Source organism: Apus apus, chromosome 1, assembly GCF_020740795.1.
Source record: "Apus apus isolate bApuApu2 chromosome 1, bApuApu2.pri.cur, whole genome shotgun sequence".
NCBI lineage: Eukaryota > Metazoa > Chordata > Aves > Apodiformes > Apodidae > Apus > Apus apus.
The window spans coordinates 171,270,966-171,293,776 of NC_067282.1; the positions used below are offsets into that span (position 1 = coordinate 171,270,966).

The window sequence follows — 22,811 nt, forward strand, 5'->3', positions numbered from 1 at the left end:
GCCCGGCCGCGCGGCACGCTGGGAGCTGTAGTCCCGCCGCTGCGGCGCGGGGGTGCGGCCTCCCCGCGGCAGGGCGCCCCGCGGCGCCGTGCCTCAGTGCTATAGACCAATGGCTCTAGCTTCACAACCCGTGACCGGCCCGTTCCGCCCCCGGACTCCACTACCTGGCAGTCGTGCTTTGTCAGCAGCAGCGAGGGGCGGGCCGGAGGGCGGGCCGCGCCGCCCCACGCTGGGTGCCGCCGGTGCCAGCTCGGCAGGCCCGGCCGGGGTGACCCGCCCGGCGATTCGCGCAAGGTCCCAGCGCAGACGCTGCGGGAGCATCGGCGCGGGTTTGTCTGCGCGCAACCCGGCTGCCGCCTGCCAGCAGGGCACGGGCCGCCCCGCAAGCAGCGAAGCAAGGCGCGCGGGCGTTGCGTGAGCCGATGCGCGCGTACCCGCAGGGCTAGCGCTAAGTGAAAACCCACGAGCACTACACGCAAACGGCTGCAGCGAGGAGATGACGTTATTTACACACTCGCCACAGCAGCACTGTGGCTGGGTGCCCCTGCAAGGCACCAGCCCTCCCCGCCGCCTGGGCAGCGCGGCCTCCTGCGGCCTGGCCGCGCCGCACGCCTGCCCCGCTCGCCGTGGCTGCGGAGCCGGGCCCGGCTGCCCGTGCGCGGCAGGAGGGGGGACTCGGGATCCCCAGGGGCAGCTCACGGCGCACGGGTGAGGAGCTGCCGCGCAGCCCCGCGTCTGCGGCCGCCGCCCCCAGGGGAGCGCGGTGCTGCCCCTGCCCGGGCCCTCCCTGCCACGTCCTCCGCAAGGCAGAGGGGCCGGCCGGAGACGCTGATCACACGCAGCCGGGCCTCTTCCCGCCGGTGCCGGGACCACGCGGGCCCGTGGCCACGGTGTCGGAGGAGGGCTCGGCGGCGCCGCGGGCCGCGGTGCGCAGGACACGACCAGCCCCGCGCGGCCGCGCACCGCGCTGCAACCGCCCGGGCCCGGCCGGGCGGGCTCGCTGCGCCGGAGCCCAGCGGCGGGCGGGGACGGGCGGCGGGCTCGTCCAATCGCGCTGCCCCGGGCGGGAACGGGCGGAGCGGCGGGCCGGGGGTGGGGCTGCCGGCGGGCGGGGACGGCAGGCGGCGGCGCACGCGGCCTTTCCTTTCCTGCGGGCCGCGGAGGAGGCAGCAGCATGAAGGCGTCGGGCACTGTGAGCGGAGATCGGGGCGTGGGGGGCGCGGCGGGGCCGGGGCCGCGGCCGCGGCCGGGGCGGCCGGTGGGAGGGCGGCGGCGCGGGCTTGGGGCGCCCCGGAGGGGCCTCTGCGCGGCCGCCCGGCCCGGCCCGGCCCGGGCCCGGAGGGAGCCGAGCGGCCAACATGGCGGCGGCGGCGGCGCTCCCGCGGGAGGCGTGAGGAGGCCGCGCTGCCTCTGCGCGGGGCCGCGACGGGCGGGCGGGGCGGCTGGGCCCGCGGGGACGATCGCCGGGGCCGGGGCTCTCCTCGCTGCTCCTGGGGCCTCGGTGCCTGCCACGGGGTGGTCTCCTGGCGAGGCGCGGTCAGTCTGGCGCGGGAGCGGCCCCGCGGCGGCTGGGCCGGCGGGGCTCGGGCTGCGGGGCTCACGCCGCGGGCGGCCTGTGTTTCCTCTCCCTCCAGCTGCGGGAGTACAAGGTGGTCGGGCGATGCCTGCCTACGCCGAAGTGCACGACCCCTCCGCTCTACCGCATGCGGATCTTCGCTCCGAACCACGTTGTGGCCAAGTCCCGGTTCTGGTACTTCGTCTCTCAGCTGAAGAAGATGAAGAAGTCTTCTGGAGAGATTGTGTACTGTGGCCAGGTGCGGGCCTGAAAAACCAAAAAAATAGTGGGAGATTTGTAGGGAGCTCCGGCTGGTATATGTGGAAGAAATTTGGCGCTGTTGTTGGGAGGAAGGTTGAAATTAATTTGTCCTTAACTTACTGTGAAGCTGAGTGATAGTCGTTTTTTTTCAAAATGGCAGTATATGTCCAGTAAAGTAAAACGAAACTTAACCTCACAGCACTTGGGAGTTACGAGCTATGTCTTTACTCAGTGCTGCTGTCTGGTTCTTACACTTGCTTCGTTGTAGGAATATACCTTTTAAGTGTCACATGGGTATCAGTAGTTCTTGGAGATTAAGTGTCTATGCTCACATTCTTCTTTCTTCATGCTTAAAGGACATTCTTTAGAGATTAAATATTGTGTGTACTTTTCTTTCCACACTGAATTACTAAAGCTCTTTACTCAGAATTAATAGGACTTGAATGTAGCTATGTTGATGTGGAGACAGAGAGCAAGTAGTAATTTTTGACAATAAAATCACTGGTTTCATTAGAGCTCTAAAATCTTCTTAAACGTGTGAAATGCTGGTGATGTATTCTCTCAAACTACTTTTGTGCTCTTGTATAATTCCAGGTGTATGAGAAGTCTCCTCTGAAGGTAAAAAATTTTGGCATTTGGCTGCGCTATGATTCTCGTAGTGGAACTCATAACATGTACCGAGAGTACAGGGATTTGACCACGGCTGGTGCTGTCACTCAGTGCTGTAAGTACATGGAACTGTTTGAGGTATATAATGGTAGGACTAGTATATGAGCACAAGATTAAATCCTGATGTGGGCAAAAAGCAAGCTTAACTTGATCCATTATAGGATAAATGAAACGCTGGAGAAATAAAGTGAGAAGTTCCCAAAGAAGTCCATCGATGTTTGTGTATGATGTATGCAATATCTTATTCATTACAACTCCTTATACATTTTTCTAGCTGAAAATACTCCCACTTAACCTTGGTGTGACTTTCTACGATTCTAGTAATGAGCTTTGTTTTATAGACTGAGAATTTTGTCACCATTGAGGTGCTGTACGTGTTTCTTGCAGTGGATTTACTGTTTTAAAATAATTGAGTACATCTTTCCAAGTCTTGTGAAGATAATATTTCGGATATCATTTGGAAATGATATTAGCATCTGTCCTTTAGGGAGAAAGTAAAATGTAAAAAATCACAGTGGAAAAAAATAATCAGTGTTGCTTCAAGATCTCTTTGCCTTGGTTTAGGGAGAATTAAAGGTTGTCATTATTTCAGTCTCTTATGTGAAGTATTTGGGGGAATAGAGCATTTGTATAGCTGATGCTATTGGTATTTGAATCCAGAAATATTACAAACATTACAGAATGCACATAAAAACCCAAAGAATATTGTTCTTAATAACGATATTCTTGTCATGTGTGCAGATATCAAATGTATCTTGTCGCCTTTCAAAAGCTGCAGTGCTGCTGAAAGTGAAATTTAAGGTTCTACAGTAACTTACAATAATTCCTGCCAATGAACATACTGAAGGACTGTTTAAGAGATCTGAGAGCTTAATTTGTTAGGATTAAATACCTTTATTTTCAATAATACTTTTGACAGGTAAGTTTTAGTAGAGATGTTAGATCTTTATGGGAGGTGTTGTAAGCACAATAGGTATTTCAGCAGGCACATCTTGAGGAATCAGCTGTGGACATCAAGATTTGCAGGCAGCAATTTTTACTGCTGCAGGGAGGGATTTTTGGGTAGCCCACGTACAGATGGCTTCATCCTGTTCTGAGAGCCTAATTTTGTGGGCTAAATATCAATTAACATTTCTGTCAATTGTTAATTTTAAGGAGAGTGAAGATAAAACTCAGATTCCACCTTTACTTGATTCCATCTTTACTTGCACCTTCCTTTCATAAGGGAAACTTAATTTTAAGTTCACATCTTTACACTAATAAGATTTCAGTGTTGATTCCGAATCAGTTTTTTCTGAAAAAAATGAAATAGGCCCACAGAGATAATTTCTGTAGATGCATGCCTTCTTGAAACCAGGCAAGAAGAATGAGATGGGACTTTCTTGGAGGAATTTGTTGCTGCATGTTGGTTCTGTGATATTTCTGCCATCACTTTAGATACTAAAATGAATGTGATTAAGCAGAGTTGATGAGAAGTTTTAAAAGTTGTAGAGGTTACTATAAACATTTCCTGAAAAGATGGTAGAAAGATTTCTGAATGAAAAATGCCGTAAGATGTATTCTTAATGAGTTCTCTTGTTACAGACCGTGATATGGGAGCCCGTCACCGTGCCCGTGCTCATTCTATTCAGATCATGAAAGTTGAGGAAATTGCTGCCAGCAAGTGCCGTAGACCAGCAGTCAAGCAGTTCCATGTAAGTTATGTTGCAGTGACTAGTGGGTCCTGGCCTGATGCTGGGCTGGAAGGGAGGGCTCTCTTGTCTTTGAAGACAAAAATAGGGAGGGAGCCAAACTTGTATGCATAGGTTTGCAATTGTGTCATTATGTCTGTAAGTCATACTACTATGTATGACTTCTAATGCTAGAACTGTTTGAAAGAAAGTCACACTAAAACAGGTATGTATTATGATGCAGAAAACTTGCCTTTAACAAGCATTTATTTCAGAAAGAATTGCAAAATGAAAGCATCTGTAAGCTGTTGTGAGGTATATCTAGTCTGTCGATGCATTACTGCTCTATACATAAGTTAGCAGTTAAATACAGCTTAGCTATTTATTGGAAACTATTTTCTGTCATTTGTCTAATATGTTGATTGATATATTTTTCTTGTAGGATTCTAAGATCAAGTTCCCTCTGCCACACAGAGTTCTGCGCCGCCAGCACAAACCACGTTTCACCACCAAGAGACCAAATACTTTCTTTTAAATACAAAAACGTGCAATCAACTCCGTGTTGTAATAAAGGTCTTATCTGAACCGCTTATTCCCAGTTGTCTTTTGGAGACAGTCTCCTGGATACCTAGGAGTCTTCCTTCCCACTCTTTTATTTTCTGTAAACTATTGGCAGTGTACTGTTCACAGCTGTGATTGCTTTGAAACATGTCAGTGCGTCAGGTGCTGACTTAAATTACCAAAATATCCCAGCAATAAACCAACATTTTAACCCAGGACACAGTCTATTGTTGAGCAGCTATAAAATCCCACATTCACTTAGTCCCTTTGACACACTAATTAAAAATAGTTGGTTTCAGGAAGAAGGCAGCTTTTGTGCATGCAGAACTCCAGCTTGTCAGCTACAATAAAGAAGACCTCGTAACTTCAGTTACACTACTTGAAGTTTAAAGCTTAAATGTAAAGCCAAAACTTTCATTCTAACCCAAACCTTTTCAAGGATGTTGCACACCTTTCTGAATTAACTCACACGTACAGAGGTGCCTGCCCTGAGAAATAAAAAGTGACAAAGGGCTTCTCAGACTTACCTTTGGTGTTAGACTGACTGCTCTGGTGAAAATGTCTATCTCCAAACCCAATCATCAGGCTACCCTACTTAAAATATAAAGCTACAGTTAAAAAAAAACACAACCAAAAAAACACAAAAAAACCCAAAACAACTTGCAGGCCCTGCAGCTGAGGTTAATTGAAAAGGCTGCTTCATATTTAAAGCCATTTTTTGCATCTGGTGCCTATTTTCAATGGCAGTGTGCTTTGAGTGTTTCCTGGACAAGAGATAGGCAGAGAGTTAAACTAGTACAGGGTTCTTGCCCAGAGTTACAGAACTGATGCTATATTTGTTCAGATGGTGCCTGGAGTGCAGTGAAATGTTATCCAGGGAGGAAACCAGGAGTGTTAGTTTAGGGGTAGCTGGAGAGCTGCAGCTCAACCACGGCAGGAACTGCTTGTTGGTTTCAAGCAAGAGCCTGGCTCAGTGTAAGAGGGGTGGCTGTTCCATTAAAGTTGGATCAGACCAGTCCTTTTACACATCCCCAAGCCCCTACAGCTCAGCTTTGTGCTCCTCCTCTTTGCCTCTATGGCAAGACAGTTTAGGGAGCTCATCTGTCTGAAACACGATCTGAAAAATGGGAATTAGTTCAGGCAATTCATCATCTCCCACTCACAAGTGAGGGGAGACTATTAACACAAAGTTGGGAGAAGCTGGAGTGTCATGTGGGTATCCCACCAAGTTAATGCCAAAGGGTAGGGATGAAGTCACCTGCAAGACCTTGTATGAAAATGGGCCTCAGATAGAGGTTTCATACAAAACAAGGCAGGGTGGAGGAGCGCTTGTTACAGGAACCAGTGCTGGTGTGGTCAACCTGAAAACCAAGGTGCATTGTGGAACCAGCAGGGCTGTGAGCAGGTAACCGCTGCCATCCTTTGCATTTGCCCTCCAGAACCGTCAGGGACTGGGGCCTCCAGGTTCCCTGAGTGGGGATGCCACTGGAACACGTGTCAAGGTTTAATGTTGGGCTGCAGTTTATCGACTGACAGACTCTATTAACCCCTCTCCCTTCCCAAGAAGGGAAAGAGAATAAAGGAGCCTTATGGGTTGGAAACTAAACAACACAATTTTAATTAAACAATAACAATGAAAAAGAAAACAATGAAATATATGCAAATATGTACAATTAGATACAAAACTACTGTCACGCTCCTCCCCAAAAACACTCATGTCACCACCAAGGCTGCAGGTCAGGCCCTGGGAAAATCATCATAGAATGGTTTGAGTTGGAAAGGACCTTAAAGATCATCTAGTTCCAACCCCCCTGCATGGACAGGGACACCTGCTAGATCAGGTTGCTCAAAGCCCCATCCAGCCTGGCCTTGAATGTTTCCAGGGACGGGGCTTCCACAGCTCCCGTGAGCAACCTGTTCCAGTGTCTCACCACCCTCACACTAAAGAATTTCCTCCTAATGTCTAACTTAAATCTCCCCTGTGAAGTCAGTGATAGACTGGAACTGGAGGTGGGAATGCGTGAATTTAGGACCACATAGGTCAGGATCAAAGGCAGGTGAATGGACAGAGTCCTCCCATGCTACCGGCTGTGGATGAAGATTTGACCCTTGTGATCCCTCAGCTTTATACCGAGTATGATGTGAATGGGAGGGAATACTTCGATCAATTTTGGGAGACCCGTCTCTTCCGCTCCTCCCTGCAGGAGGGTGGCAGGTGTGACCCCTTCACTCCTTCCTGGTTCCAGCCCACAGGAAGTTTAGCAGTGGCCTGGGCCCTGCGCACCTGCTCTCCAGCGGGAACTCTGGACACGGGGCAGGATCAGCGCGAGGGGCAGGCGCTGGCCGGAAAACACGCTGCTAACTTCAGCAGCTGCTGAGAAGAGACTTAACTGAAAAGCACAACGATGGAGACAGCCCCGCCTGTGTCTCGGCTGGAGCCCTGGAGCTGATGCCCCACCCCCGTGCCCAGGCCCCATCACTGCCCCCCCCCCCCCGCCCCAGGGACCCCCGTGCCCAGGCCCCATCACCGCCCCCGGGACCCCCGTGCCCAGGCCCCATCGCCCCCCCCGCCCCCGGGACCCCCGTGCCCGGGCCCCATCACCGCCCCAGGGACCCCCGGGACCCCCGTGCCCAGGCCCCATCGCCCCCCCCCGCCCCCGGGACCCCCGTGCCCAGGCCCCATCACCGCCCCCCCCCCCGCCTCGCCGCTCCTCACGTGACCCCCTCCCCCGCCCCGCTTGCCACGTGACGAGCGCCGGCGCCGGACCCGGAAGCGGTGCCCGTGGCGGCGGCGGGCGGGATGGGGGAGGCGATCCCGCTGGGCGCGCCGGTGCCGGTGGAGCAGGCCGTGCTGGAGACCTTCTTCTCCCACCTGGGCATCTTCTCCTACGACAAGGCCAAGGACAACGTGGAGAAGGAGCGGGAGGCCAACAAGAGCGCGGGGGCCAGCTGGCTGGCCCTGCTGGCCGGGCTGGCGCACCTGGCCGCCGCCGAGAAGGCCTACCACAGCATGACCTTCCTGGGCCAGAAGCTAGGTACCGCCCCTCGCGCCCCGGGAACGGACCCCGCTCCGCTCCCCCGCCCCGCCGGCCCCTCTCACCCCCGCGGGCGCTGCCGGGGTCCCCGCCTGCCCCGGGCTTAGCTCCGCGGGAGGGAGCGGGCGGTTGTCCGCCCTGCGAGGTAGTGTCAGCCTGCAGTGGCGCAGCCATAGGTACCTGGGGGCCCTGGGCTCCGTGAGGTGCGTGGCTGGGCGTCTGGAACACAGGTGCTGGGTCAGCACGTGTCCGCGGGCCCCGTCAGAGATCGGCTGTGCCACTTGGGCTGTCCCGAAAGGATTCCTGAGAGTGCGGGTGCCGTGAGGGCGGCACCGCGGCTGTGCAAGCAGGCACGTCTCTCTCTTGGCTGATGGGCTGTCTGCTGCCGTTCCCAAGTTTTAGCCAGAGCTGTTTCTCTGCCGGAATGCTCTGCTTGAGATTCTGGCGAAGGTGATCTTAGGTAACCAAAGAGTTAAGGCTTTTTCACGTCACGGTTCCAGGGCCTAATATTAGAGCCACGTATGTGTAAGCACTCAGGGCTGGCAATAGCCTGCTGAAAATCGATATTCATGGAGAAGCTGCAGGATCTCTGAAAGTTTTGGCTGCAGTCTTGGCTACTAAGTGAACAGGAAAATCCCAGACCCTCACAGGATGAGCTGTCATCCTGTTGCCTTCTGGGCAAAGCTGCTTATTTTCTTTCTGAACTGCCGACTGGCATGGAAAATGGATCAGGGGATATGAGTCAGACGTGTGGTGCAGTACAGCATCAAGAAAATTGTGCTTTGCTGTTTAAGTGGTGACTCGGAACTATTTTATAAGAAGGTCATTACAGACAAAACTATCTGCAAGGCTGACTTTAAAAAGTGAGTTTGGTGCTTGCAGGAAGGACAAAATTGGTAAGGGAGGGCTCACAGTTTTGTTTGTTTATATGCTTCATGAACAATAGCAGTAGATGATTCTTCATGCCACCCATGCCCTGGGGGCAACTCTTGGTTTAGGAAGGTAGCTGTTTTTCCATGATAACCAAGTCTCTTGCTTTTCTGCCTCAAATTGCTAAGGTCATGTTTGAACCTTGGATGTGAAAAGGACTATCCACCATTACAAAGTTTATAAGTAGTTTTAAAGTGGAACCTAAATTCAGAAGATCTTTAAAAGTTCTGCAGATTCAGCTCTTGTGATCCTTGTTCCACTCCAGCTCAAGTACCACAGTGGCACATAAAGCCATCTGTAAACAGAAATTATGAATTAAGGGTAGTATCTTGGTACAGTCTTTTGGTAATGTCCAAGTTAAATATCTTTGACACTCTACGTTTTGGTTTTTTGTGATTCTTCATAGTGTAGAGAGAGAAGTACTATTGCTTTTTTGCCCCCGCCCTCTCCATTTTAGTTACAGACTAACCTGCACTGTTGTCTTGCTGAGATAAACAATCAATGTTTTCCTTTTGAATTCTGTTTCATGTAAGATTGTGTAAGGACTTGGAAGGTTTTATTTGTACACCCAGATGTCACATGGTTCCCATTTAATGGTTGCCTGGCAAATGGGAGTGCTTTGTGTTTGAAGAGGTGTTGTTAGGGGAATTATCTTTAAAAGATCCAGAGTTATTAACAGGAATAGAGACTATTAAAACTGCATGATGACTTTATTTTTCTGACTTCCACAGATACCAGTATGTCCAGCTCACATATTATGGTAGCTAAGTTAACTGATCTATTTTCTGAAAGGTCACACTATAGCTAAGGCAGGTGTGAGGGAGCTGAGGTTTTGCAGTGGTCATTGGCTGCTGAAATATGAATTAGCACAAGTGTAACTTGCATGAAATTACAGAAAGTACTTCCAAGTTTATCCTATGTCTAATTCAGTTGCATGCAAAATAACACACGGAAATTTGTTTCTTGATTTTAAAAATACTGTGATCAAACAAAACTTAGGAACACCTAGGGAAAAACAAGTGTGGTTGTATACACTTTTCCAGTATTGCTGTCTGTCTTTGCTGTCCTTGGATTTTGGTAATACCTCCATATTTATCTGAACAGGTGGTCAGTCATTCTTCAGCCGAAAGGACTCCATCCGAACCATCTACACATCTCTGCATAACGAGCTGAAGAAGGTGGTGGCGACGGGTCGCAATGCACTAGGAGGAACAGCTCCTCACTTGGAAGAGCTGCTTTCTCACCTGTCTGAACAGCTCTGTTTTTTTGTTCAGGCTCGGATGGAAATTGCTGACTTCTATGAAAAAATGTACACGCTCAGCACCCAAAAGTTCATTAACTCTGAGGAACTGGTAAACATTTTGGAATCCATCTTAAAGAAATACAGCTCAAGGTCAGTGCTCATTTGCTGGCAGTAAGTACTCAGACATACGATCTGTAATAAATGATGTTGAGGTTCAAAGCAAGCCTTTGAACTTTGAAAGCAAAGACTTTGCTGTACTTCAACTGCTGAGCAGCACAGCCCCTTGAGTGAATTCATACATGAGGTGAGTGCTGTTCAGCAGCAGCAGATGTGTGATGCTCAAAACATGACTCTTCTGAAGAAGAAAAACAAGAGAGAAAGTATTTCTTCTTACCATGCTCTAGGAGCTGTCTTCCCCATTCCTTAATTAATACTCAACATGTTCATATTCAGCAGAGAGGAAGAATAATTTTCCTTATAAAAGGTGATCTTGGGCTTTTTCATTGGGAGTGGAGAGGAAACATGACTTAATACCATATGGACTTCAGTAAAATCAATATATAAGTAAAATAGATATTTGTGTGAAAATTTTATTTTTAGGCAATAATATATGTCTACTTAATTCTAAATGCTACACCACACCTGTCTGGCCTACCTAGTAAGGTTTTATGGTGCCCTGTTTTCACTTCTCTTGTGTGGGATTGGAGGCAGTAGAAGGAGCATTTCTGAGACTTTGGTCCCTGCCATCCTGTTTTTTTGAAGTTCAGATCTAATAATTTTGGTGATGTGAACAGTTGCTAAAATTAGCAGTCAGTAACAGAGATGAGCTCATGGCTAATATCCAACTTGTAAACAGACATGAACTGTGTTAACTGAGTGTAGGTATCTGATAGGAAGCAGTGAAGAAGGAGCCAGACTTTTCTCAGTGGTGTGCAGCAGAGTCATAACAGGCAATGGGCACAAATCGAAAATACAGTAAATGCCATTTAAACCTTAATAAATAAATAAATCACTGTGAGGGTGATGAAGCATTGTCACAGGTTGATCAGAGAGGCTGTGGAGTCTTCATTCTTGGAGATACTCAAAACCTGACTGAACATGGCCCTGGGCAACCTGCTGTACTTGACCCTGCTTGTGCAGTGGGGTTGGACTAAATGATCTCTAGAGGTCCCTTCCAACTTCAACCATTCTGTGATTCTGTTAAAAGAATCCCAGGATGTTTCTAAATTACTCTGGGATGGGTATTTCCTGTCTAACACATTGCAGCCTTGAAAGTGATGATGTTTTTAAAAAGAGATAATTTTTCAATGCATGTCAACAGACTAAAATTCTGATTATTTTAAAATAAAGCAAGGTGGCCATTGTAGGAAGTTTGCTTTCAAATGTAGCTGATTTAAAAAAAAAAAAAATCTTTGTTAGTGAAATGATGTCTAAGAAGACGTTTGAGGAGAGTATTCTGAGCTCTTATGTTTTTGGTTACAATTTTTAAGTTGAACACCTAGGAAAAATAAGCAATTCAGTGCTGCCTTCTGACATGCCAAATTAAAGCACTGCAACTGACCAACATCGTTTTAGGAACAATTTAGGCAAATTGTTACAGAGTTTTGCTATTTGAAAATAAAAATTAGTCTATATGATCTTATTAGTGATTTTTTTTTTTTTCAATTCTTGGGTTTTTAATCCTTACAATATCATGGCTGTTAGTCCAATAAAAAATTAAACTTAGATATTTTTTCTTTGTGGAATAAACATTAAAGAGTAAAGGGAGGAAAGTTTTTTGGAAAAGTTCATTTATGTTGTACACTATCCATCACCATCTCTTTTGAGCATGTGCTGAGTCAACAAAACTTAAAAATCTGAAAACCAAAACTGACACTTTGAAGAACTGACTAGAGACCTGTTACATATGAAGTGTTTTATTATGCTATTTAAATAAAGTTCAGTAACATGTTTGTACTTCTAAGGCATTATTATAACCTCTTTAAAAAAATAAGCAGTGTCTCTGAGATGGAGGTGTTCTAAGATCTGTTAGAGCTAACTCAGTAACTGCTGTGTTGTCCTCCCCAGTGATGCACAGAATACTTCTGAAAAAAGTGCAGTTAATGGTATCTTCCTGCAGTCCTTCCTTAATTTTTTTTCATGTCTCAGATCAGTTTCTGGGAGTTGTAATGTTGCCATGTGCTGGCTGGAAGCATTTCTGTATTACAGTCTGTCCACCCTCTCAGGTGAAAGGTGAAATAAACTTGTCCTTACCCAGTCTCTTCCCTCTGTCAATATATTCCTCACTGGTCGTTGAGGTTGTGTGCCATTATTTCAGCCAGCCATGCCAAGGCCAGGCAGGGCATCTGTTTGGTAGAGAGGTTCTGGCCTTGGTTTCTTTTCCTTATGTCTAAAACCAGCTCTTCAGTTAATGTAGGGCAAATAACTGGTGGCTGGTAAAGGAATGACAGAATTAATTTACTGTCAGCAATGAAGTCATATGGGTTGTATCTGAAAAATAATTAATTTTTTAACACTTTAAAGCTATTTTGTTACTTTTTATTGCTGACTCGTAGGCAGCCAATACTAGGCATTTTCTGTTTTCTATAGAATACAGCTGGAGAAGTAACCTCTCCAATTTTTTAACTGTTGGTTTGGGTGGTATCTTAACTGAAGTAATTAAAACAGTGTCAGAACCAGGATCTTTTAAAAGCTGACTATAAAAGGAATAAGTAACTAGTAGACCTATTTTGATATAATTATTTTTAAGTGTTAGATGTTTTCCGTATAGTCAGCATTTTGTAAATACATACCTGCAAGTGTGATCTGTGGAAGGAAATAAAGAACTGTAGAAAAATGAGGCTTCATGGTCTGCAAAACAAAACTAGCATCCCTCTGCTTTTAAGAATTATCAGGGGGGAAATAAATTTCCAATTTTTTTTTAAATTCTTAACAATTCTGGCTTATTGAAATATTGCAAAAACATGATACAGAGCTCAGCCAGATGCTTCTGTGTTATGAAACTTAATTACAGCAGACAGACAGAGTACATAACCTCTTAGTTTACTCTGCAACCATATCCAGCTTCTCAATTTGGCTGAGGTGTGTATTCTTGTATTAAAACAGTTTAGCAAACATAGAATCATAGAATAGTTTGGGTTGGAAGGGACCTTAAAGATCATCTAGTTCCGATTCCTCTGCTGTGGGCAGGGACAATTCTCACTGGACCAGGTTGCTCAAAGCCCTATCCACACTTCTGATGCTGTGCAGGATATGGTTGCCTTTCTGGGCAGCAAGCACACATTGTTGGCCCATGTTGAGCTTCTTATCAACGTGCACCCCCAAATCCTTTTCCTCAGGGCTGTTCTCAATCCATTCTCCACCCAGCCTGCATTTGTTCTTGGGATTGCCCCAAATCAGGTTCAGGACCTTGCACTTGACCTTATTGAACTCCAGGAGGTTGGCGTGGGCCCACCTCTCAAACCTGTCAAGGTCCTTCTGGATGGCATCCCTTACCTTCAGCATGTCAGCCACACCACACAGCTTGGTGTTGTCAGCAAACTTGCTGAGGGTGCACTCAGTTCCACTGTCCATGTCTCTGACAAATCTGTTAAACAGCACTGGTCCTAGTACTGGCCCTTGAGGAATGCCACTCCTCACTGGTCTCCATTTGGACATGACGATAGCTCTGAGCCGTGGGGCAAAGTAGAAGTAGGAAGCCATACATCATCATGTTAATCCAGGAGACTTCGTAGTGCTGCATTAGTATAAATTTTTAAATTGCTTTTAAGACTGAGCAGTAACCTTCCTGGTCTGACTGCAAGTGTGTTGAAACCACTGTGCTAAGAGTGCATTTGATGGGACTATAAGGAACAAGTAATGTTATATAATCCTTTTTCACCCCCTTCTAATACATGTCCACAAAATTGTATTTCTGCTGAATACCAAAACCATTGGAAATATATAATGTTGCCCCTTAGCAGAATAGTATTTTTAATTAAGTCTTGTTTGTTGAAAGAAAAGTAAATATGCTCTGGACTTCACAGCCCAGCTAGAGCCGGTAGATACGATGGCTGCTGATGTGCACTGTGTACAGAAGGTGGCTGGTCACCTAGCCTGGCCTGTATGCAGAACGTGGTGCATTAACTGATTTGTGATAACCATGCTTTCATTTTCTTCAAATAAATTTGGACTTGCATCTTAACAGCCAATCCTTTCAAGACATACATTGTGGCTGTCAAAAAAAGAAATGTTTAAAAATAGTGATAAAATTGGGAGACAATTTTCACAAGCCTAAGAATTAATCTTTTAATTTGGCAAGAACTCAATGGAAAATCAAATTAAAAATAGTGAAGGGAGAGCAGATGAAAAGCCTAAAATTCTCATTCTCTCTTCTGGCCCACAAAATTAAGTGTTTTTTTTTCGTTTTGAACCAAGTATTTTAAAAAATTGATTTTATATATTGTGTCCTGGAAGCTGAGAGTCTGAAGATTAGCTGTTAAAGGTTGGAAGAACTCAGTGTAAACTTATTTGTTTTAAAGCAATAACAAGACCCAGGGTATTTTTCTGAAGTGAGGGGATACATCTGTTTTTACTTAAATGGAAACTTCATCAAGTCTTGTCTTTGAACTGTTGGTTGTTCTTTGTTGGAGACCTCTTTAAGAGGTCCTAAATGCCTGTTAGGGAACAACATATTTACTGTAAAGGCCACAGTTCTTCAGCAGAGGCAGTTAAGTAGCTAAATTCTGTAACCAGAACAGTTTTGCACAGTTTGAATTTAGTGTGTGTTTATCAATGATGATACAAATTTACAAGTAATTTGAATATCAATGGAGGGGAGTTAGGCTGGATCTGTCTTAATTTTCCTGATGCCTAGAAAAAAATAAATTGAGAAGAGAAAGGTGTAGAATTGTTCCATAACGTTCCATTTCATCAAGATTTGTTCTCATAGTAGGATCACCTTGTAAATAAGATGTGCAGTGGCACTTCTACCTGGTTGACAAGGTGTTGTTTTCTGTTGTGTTTTTTGTTTTTTAAACATCTGTTTAATTGAGAACTGATCTTGACCTGAATTTTTAGTGAGAGAAGTTGCTTGTTACAGTGTCTTCGTTGTGATGTGGTGAAATCCTGCCAAATGTTTTCCTGCTTCCTTGCTTTTAGTACACCAAAGTTTGAAGTTTGAGACCTGGTTTATTTGTAAATACAGTTAGTTATGGTTCTGTAGACTAATTTTCCATCACAATTTAATTGTGAATTTAAAAAGAAAAAGGCAAGCTTCACTTGGCTTCCTCATACCTTCCCATACAAACAGCAAATTTGTAACATAATTCCTTTGATTTCACTTAATGTCTTACTGCTATTCCAGAGCTACCAAGACATATTTTACTACCAGAAGGGATTTTAAATTGGAACAAAACCATCTGAATTTAAAAAGAAATGGTGTTACAGTAGTTATGAATCAAGATAAAAAGTGATTGTTCTTCAGCTGATCAAATATAATTCTCTTGCTTTGATAGAGTAATGTCTGACAGGTGTTTTTGTCAAATGCGAAATGCTGTATGTTCATTAAAATATTTACCATAATTATGTTAAAATAACTGTTTTTTTTAAATTAACAAGGTTATTTTTTGTTTACTTTTTGCTTTGATGTTTGCTCTTCTGTCTGTTAACTGACAAGTACTACCTGATTATTTCAGTGTTGTTTACAGCAGTTCTCATGTCTTGACTAACATTATGTTTTCTAGATTTCATCATCCAATCCTCAGTCCTCTTGAAAGCAGTTTCCAGCTGGAAGTGGATGTGCTTGCACATCTCTTAAAGGCTCAGGCTCAGATCTCAGAGTGGAAGTTCCTTCCATCCTTGGTCAACTTGCACAGTGCTCACACAAAACTGCAGACTTGGGGCCAAATTTTTGAGAAACAGCGAGAGACCAAGAAGCATCTGTTTGGAGGGCAGTCTCAGAAGGCTGTACAGCCTCCACACCTCTTCCTCTGGCTGATGAAGCTCAAAAACATTCTCCTTGCCAAGTTTAGCTTTTACTTTCATGAAGCCCTTAGTCGACAAACAACAGCATCTGAAATGAAAACTTTGACTGCTAAAACAAATCCTGATTACTTCGGAAAAATTTCCAGCTTCATCCGGAAGTATGATGCCGTCAATGTTTCCTTAATTTTTGACAATCGTGGATCAGAGAGTTTTCAGGGACATGGTTATCATCACCCCCATTCTTACAGGGAAGCCCCCAAAGGAGTGGATCAGTACCCTGCAGTGGTGTCTCTGCCCAGTGACAGGCCTGTTATGCACTGGCCCAATGTAATCATGATTATGACTGATAGAACCTCTGACCTCAACAGTTTGGAGAAGGTTGTTCACTTCTACGATGACAAAGTCCAAAGCACGTACTTTCTAACTCGCCCCGAACCTCACTTCACCATTGTAGTTATTTTTGAGTCCAAGAAGTCAGAAAGGGACTATCATTTTATTTCTTTCCTTAATGAAATTTCACATTCCCTTAAGAACTCCAAAGCTTTTGCGAGCTTGAAGCCTGGATCCAAAGGGTAAAATACAAACTACCTACAAGTTGTCAAGGCAGTATGCCAGCATTGGGGAAACTAGTTTTCAAGGATTACATAAATTTGTGATTCTCAGAGCCTAATTAAAAAGGAACCATTATTTTTAATGTTTTACGTTCCTTTTTTTAAGCTAACAGATACTTGAAGAAAATTATTTTGGGGCAGTACCTAGTGGGACAACTTAATTGTGGGGTGCTAAGTGGCCACAGTAGGATCTTTTTGTGTGTTTTTCAATTTTCAGTATGATTTATTTTCTCAATCCACAACTTTGTTGTCTGTATCAGAAAGGAATGTATGCACTTTATCTTAGTCTGATCATTGACTGTCTTCTACAGAGTTTATTGAAAATGTGTTGGGGATGGAAGATACTATCTTTTCATAAAACTGCATTGCCTGACAGGAGTGATTTCTGGGAACTAAACACTGATACAAGGGAATATTAAAGAAAGTGAACCTGCAAGGACACATTTTAAATAAAAATGTGAGAATCACAAAAGGCACTATTTTTAATTACAACTTGGTTTTCAAATGGTTTAGAATGATAATAGAGGTCTCTGACACTCTGTTAAGCACCCGTCTCTCTTCTGAACACTGTGTGTCATAAAGCTTTGTCATTGCTCCAGAGCACAGGCTGCAGCCTGAGCTGGAAGGCCAGTGCTTGCTGGAGTGTTGTGACATTGTGTGTTGAGTACCAGTCTTGGCTCGAATTAGCTGAAGGAGACAAGCTGAGGTTGAGCAGGTATTCTGCAAGGAACACCCCAATGGGAAAAGCAGCAAAGCTTTTGTTAAAATATGCTTCTCTCTGGCCAAGTAAATAAATAAAATAAAATAAAGGCAGTAGGAAGTGCCCTTTGTAAATGAGTTATTTTCTAATTTGGTGTTAGGGTCAACCTGATTTTCAGATTTTAATAAGTATATAGTTTTTTCTTTCTGTTCAGTTTTAAATAATGTCATGATTAAGCCAAATAACTTTTGGAACTTGGATGTAAATATATAGCCTATGCAGCATGTTTACCTCATTCTAAAATGTCTCTTTCACTACTTCTAGGCTGCAGGTTTGGAAAGAGTGTGTTTTCTGGTTACCCTGAAAGTGCTCTATTTTGGAAATCAGTATTTCCAAGTACAATAAAAGGGTCAAATTGGCTGTGCCTGTAGCCATAACTTGCATTATTCTTCTGACTGTTAGCTATGCAGTTGTGCAAGCACTTTGATGGGAATTCAGGGGGACTGATATGGGTCTTCTGTATGATGTATGTAGGTGTAATAAAGTTAGATCCTTACTTGGCACAGTATAAAGTATAACAGCAGGTTTGTTTTAAAAGGGAATTTAAGTAAAAATGTTGGTTTCTGGTAAGACTGAAGTATAAACGACACCATTGCAGACTTGGCTTTTACTGATTCCCTTTCTCTCCCACAAAAGGTTATGGTAACTTGTCTTGCCTCTTGCTGCGAGTACTGATTTCTTTATAATCACATGAGTAAGTTCTGTTCTTGAAATGTAAGTGCTGACTTTCCACTCTGTGCCAAATGGAGCCTTCCATGCTTTGCTATATCTTACCCTGTTGTGAATATTTGTGTTACTGCCTTTTGCCTAAAGTCTCCTTCAGGCTGCAGTATCACTCTCAAAAGTTTGAAGTCTGCTCTTTGCCATTGGAAAGTAACTGGAATAGCAAATATGCCAACAATGGGAGGGCCCTGGTTGTAACAGTGTTACACTTTGCAGCTTGAATTGTCCTTTTAATAGGACGAAGTTGCAAGTGACAGTATTGGGAGAGTTTGTGTGCTTCCCTCTGTGGGACAGTGACCTTGTAATAACATTGTACTAGTGACGTCCAACAGAAAAGAGGCTTTTGCCAGAACTGATTCCCAGTTTTCAGCAGTGTAATAAAGTGTGGTACAAATGCTGTCTCTCAGTATTTCCCTGTCATACTACCTATCTATGGGAAAGGAGAGAGGAGACTGGGGGAAGAGACCTTATGGTACAGACACTTTCTTACTCATTACTGGGTTGCAAGGGACATGTTGGATGAGGAGAAAGAGAAATCTGCTGCCCTTTGAGCAGACCAACAGCTTTTACCAGTTGCTGAAATGGCTAGAAGCTGTTTTCAGTGGTTTTGTGGGGAGAGGAAAAGGAAGCGACTGTTCAGCAGACCTGGTGGTTAATTTCACACTCCTCCAGTTTTTTTGGTGAGTGGGCTCTCTCTGGGAATGGGAAAGGAATGCCAGGTGATGTTTCTGTGCAGGAGGAGGTGAGACTTGCCTTTTTCCTTGTCAGTGCTGACATGGTTTGCTGCAGTTTTCAGAGGATCCTGGGAAAAACAACCAGAGGAACCATCTAATTTGTGGGTAAGAATTTATGAATATTTAGGTTTATGAGGAGCTGAAGGGAGTGTAACAATTAGTCTCATGGTGTAAGGAGGGAGGGAATGGGAGAGATACACAGACAAATGGTGGGAGAGATTTGTATGCTGGAGAGATAAACTTTTGTGGAGCTGTCTCTGGGTTTCAGAGACTTTTCCCTGAGGCTCATGTAATACAAGGTGAGAAGCAGAAGATCCAGGGTTTGGAAGAGGCTTAGATGAAAACTGCAGGGGTGAAAATGGTTGTGGTAGAATCAATATCAAATATTGAGTTGCAGAGTTGAGGTGAGCTGAGGTGTGCTGTGACCAAAAACTGTGTGTGGGGGTATATGTGCGTTGAATTAATATTTGAAGATTTGTCAGCCCCATGCAGGCTTATTGCACAGTTTCCTATTTGATGCTGTGAGAATCTCGTTTTAGATAACAAATGAGGTAATGGGAAGACTGATGTATCTATGCTGTAAAATTTGCTTGACCAGTAATGAAAACCTGCATAAGTAAGGGGAGGAACATATCTGTAGTAAGTAAAGGTGACTAGAAACTGAGTAAGTTGAAAAACAATATATTCATTACTAACTTCAGTAGTGGAAAGATTGATCAGTCTCTTTATTTTAAGAGTTGGAGAACAAACGCACTATTGCTGATTTGGATGATGTCCCATCTGCCAGCTTTTCCTTTCAACCAATTTAGCTGAGCAAGATTGAATGTACTAATGTACTTTAAAAAGTCTTCTATAAATGACTGCTTTAAATGCAAGATGTAAAGATGTTTATACCATAATGAAAACCAACGCTTCCAGACATATTTAAAAGTTTTTAAAGCAGATACTGAGATGTGATATTCTTGGTGCCACTCAGATTGCTTAGAATAGCAATGGGGGAGCTTAGCTTGTAACAAATTTAATAGACCTCATCACTTACATGAGTCCATGGGGATTTTGTCAGAAGATTTAATTCAGTATCTTTTGCCTGGAATGTGAATTTTGACAGCAAATGTATTCTGAGATCTCTTACCTATTTTATATTTATGTCTTGTAAGCTGTTTTCTTTTACGTGTAGTGTTCAGGGTTTTTTTTCTTGAATAAAACATCTTACCTTTTCTCCCCTGTTTGCATTAAGACAATGCAAGGAATGGAAGCTATTAATATATTTTGTATTGTGCTGTAGAGGACTGCAGTATAGATTTAATGATTTAAAAGTAACATCAATTCCTGATATCTATTTGAATACTAACACTCAGTGTTTATCTAATTAACTTAAAAAAAAAAGTCTGTGCTATAAGTGGAAATAGTTTTATGGTGCTCTCACAGGTGGTTATTGCTCTGGTGCACTCTGGTTCATATATGAGCCTTTTGAGGTACTTTGATCATGTGGTTGTTCTTTGTAGTGGTTGTTCTTTGTTTGCTACCAGAGGCTTCCTTGTGTATGTGTCTACCATACCTGCTGCAGCAGGTCAGCCCCTGCAGGACTTTTACTGCAGTGGGTCATCCACCCAGTCTTCTCATAATCAAGCTCTGCTCAAGAAAAAGCTGTCTTTTATGCTTCATTCCTCAAGTCCTGTTTTTTGTTCCAATATCACAGCCTCTCATCTTGCAGTAAGTGTCGTATGGCGTGGCTGGTCCTGGGCTTGTGGTTAGCTCTGTGATTGCTTCCAGAAGTGCTGGCACTAAGCTAACTAGCTTGGCTGAAACTTGGGCATTTCTGCCCTGTTTTCTCTAGAAGTCCTGTTTTCAGACTCCCAGGGATGTAAGCCAGCCCTGTCAGGATGGATGCAGCCATGGCCAAGGACTGATTATTTGCTTGGGCTCTGCCTGAGCCTCAAGAGCAGTAAGTCAGTGTCCTGTCTGCTGGGGACAACTGTTGTGCTGCTCAGCAGGGGTGGCCTTCTGGCTGCAATTGTGTAAAGGCAGGAGCTGTTTATGGGAAAAGCAGGAGAGGCTCTGGAAACGAGAATGCTGACAAAGGGCAGCAATAGAATAATGCTTTGCAGAGCAGGCACACAAAGTCAAACGCAAGATGGAATTGGACTTTGATTTCCTTTTCCTGTTAGTGAAGGACTGATTTAAAGATAAAGTCTCCTTTGGAGGATAAAGGTAACTGCTTATTTTGCCATGAAATTGTTCAAGTACTCAACCATTTTCCTGCAGGAGCTGCCTCTTTTCCTCTTTTGTGCATGTGTGCTTTCCACACATTGCCTGACTTATTTTTGTAATTACTGTGGAGCATTTCTGGGAGAGTTTGCTTGTTTTGAGTTCAGCTGTCTCCTAACTTTGAACCCGGCATTGCAGCTACTGGGTTTGTGGTAGGATAATAGAGCTCTCCACCGTGCATCTGGGGCCTGGCCATGCCCTAGCTGTACGTGGCTGCAGCAAGAACAGCAAAGTGCAGAAGAGAAGGCAAGTCACTGCAAGATGGGCTGGGGTGAGTGACAGCTCTGGGAAAGACAAGCGAGGAGGAGACAGGTGCAAAAGGACGACAGTGCATACAGACTGAGCAGAAGGTTTTTGATGGCCCCTCTGCGTTGGTGGCCTAATTTTGTGATCATCTTTATAAATTGTATGTCCTGCAAAAGTTGCACTAGACCCCGCCTGTAGTTGCAGCTGCTGGGTTTATGTGACTAGTGTAAAATAACTGCATTATTTCCAGGACAACTGTGATCAATCTTTACTTACCAACAATTGTGGCAAATCAGCCGTTGTTGCACAGAGGATTAGGACAGGCTTCACTGTATCCCATTATTAACTGGGATATGCTGCTATGATGTTACAAGTAAACAGCTGAAGCTTCAGAGAGGTGCGGTGTTGTGCTTTATTTGTGCAGCTCACTGCTGATCAGATAAAATATTTATTTGCACTAAATTTTGGCACTGTGTTGTATGCATCATTTGCTGCTAAAGTACCGAGAAGTTTTTTAGTGTGTGCAAGTCAAATTCCTCAGGTTAGAGCCTCAAAGAGCCAGCTTTGCCATGCTGAGTCTGTCTATATGATCCTATACTGGGATCTAAAACCTTGAGCCAAGGCCTCTAGGGGGGGGGGAGAGTGATGTGGTCCTCATTCATTCTGGTCAGAGGCAAAATGAGGAGGGCCAGAGGGAGGGGCTAAGGGAGATAAGGCGCTCCTGTGGCAAACCGAATTCCCAGTCTTTGATTTTTGTCTTGGAGTTAGTCTTCTCTGGCAACACAGGCAGAGGAAACGTTGTCTCCCACCATATGGAACGCCTGATGGTCTCTTAAGCATTTACATAGTAAAATGTCAGACCCAGGTATAATGTCTTTGACCAGGGGAATCCAAGTCAAGGTCTCCCTGCTCCCTTCTCCACACATTTGCACAGATGTTTAGCAGAGCCTCCAGGTATTTCCCTGCTTTCTTGGGTGAGAACCAGGTTTCCTCTCCCTGGGCCTGTGACTTCAAAGTTTTGCTGGAGAGTGCCACAGCCTCAGCTGCATGGCAGGCATTTCCATTGAACCCCACCAGGACAGGTACAGGACCATTCTCATGGCAAATGGGGATGAGAGGTTAAACTGACAGAGGAGGAGAAACTCACCTATTTTCTGGGTGGGTGCAGCTGTCACTGGGCTACTGTGTGAACAGCAGTGAAAAGACATGATCCTTCCTTCAGAAGGATCAGTGGTGGCTGCTGCAGCCTGGGGTTACATGTCTTTCCAGTGGACTTGCTGGATCTGGTTCTTTGGGAAGTGGGAGTGATACCTCTCCAAAGACTGCCTGGTACTGCATGAGACTCTGTGTCATCTGGGGATAAGTGTCATCCAGGACGACACAAGACTTAAAGAGTGAAAACCTGGGTTATAAACCCATGCTCTTTGTCTGAGGGCTCTACATTAGACTTCAGGTGGGACAGTTGAGGCTGCTTTTGCCCCAGCAGTGTAGCTGGCCCACAGCTGAAAGGGCCTACAGGAAAGCTGGGGAGGGACTTTTTTCAAGGCTGTGTAGTGAAAGGACAAGGGGGAATGGTTTTCA

At 44.9% G+C, this 22,811-nt stretch overlaps 2 protein-coding genes, 1 long non-coding RNA gene and 1 other non-coding gene across 4 annotated transcripts; 3 read left to right on the forward strand and 1 right to left on the reverse strand.

Annotated features, from left to right (window-relative positions):
• Window positions 1–1,108: 1,108 nt before the first annotated feature.
• RPL18A (ribosomal protein L18a) lies at window positions 1,109–4,740 on the forward strand. The gene is made up of 5 exons (XM_051611644.1): window positions 1,109–1,192; window positions 1,635–1,814; window positions 2,411–2,540; window positions 4,070–4,179; window positions 4,598–4,740. The coding sequence occupies exons 1-5, from the start codon at window positions 1,175–1,177 to the stop codon at window positions 4,688–4,690; spliced, it is 531 nt and encodes a 176-aa protein (XP_051467604.1). The 5' UTR covers window positions 1,109–1,174; the 3' UTR covers window positions 4,691–4,740.
• On the forward strand, window positions 3,166–3,297 carry LOC127380304 (small nucleolar RNA SNORA68). The gene has a single exon (XR_007888464.1). It is a non-coding gene; the product is annotated as a small nucleolar RNA SNORA68 (small nucleolar RNA).
• A 1,570-nt stretch (window positions 4,741–6,310) lies between the features above and the next one.
• Window positions 6,311–7,164, reverse strand: LOC127383780 (uncharacterized). Its single transcript, XR_007889295.1, has 2 exons — window positions 7,001–7,164; window positions 6,311–6,460 (listed from the first exon to the last, which is right to left on the reverse strand). It is a non-coding gene; the product is annotated as an uncharacterized LOC127383780 (long non-coding RNA).
• Window positions 7,165–7,484: 320 nt separating this feature from the next.
• KICS2 (KICSTOR subunit 2) lies at window positions 7,485–17,619 on the forward strand. The gene is made up of 3 exons (XM_051617261.1): window positions 7,485–7,751; window positions 9,786–10,074; window positions 15,648–17,619. The coding sequence occupies exons 1-3, from the start codon at window positions 7,517–7,519 to the stop codon at window positions 16,462–16,464; spliced, it is 1,341 nt and encodes a 446-aa protein (XP_051473221.1). The 5' UTR covers window positions 7,485–7,516; the 3' UTR covers window positions 16,465–17,619.
• The last annotated feature ends 5,192 nt before the right edge of the window (window positions 17,620–22,811 follow it).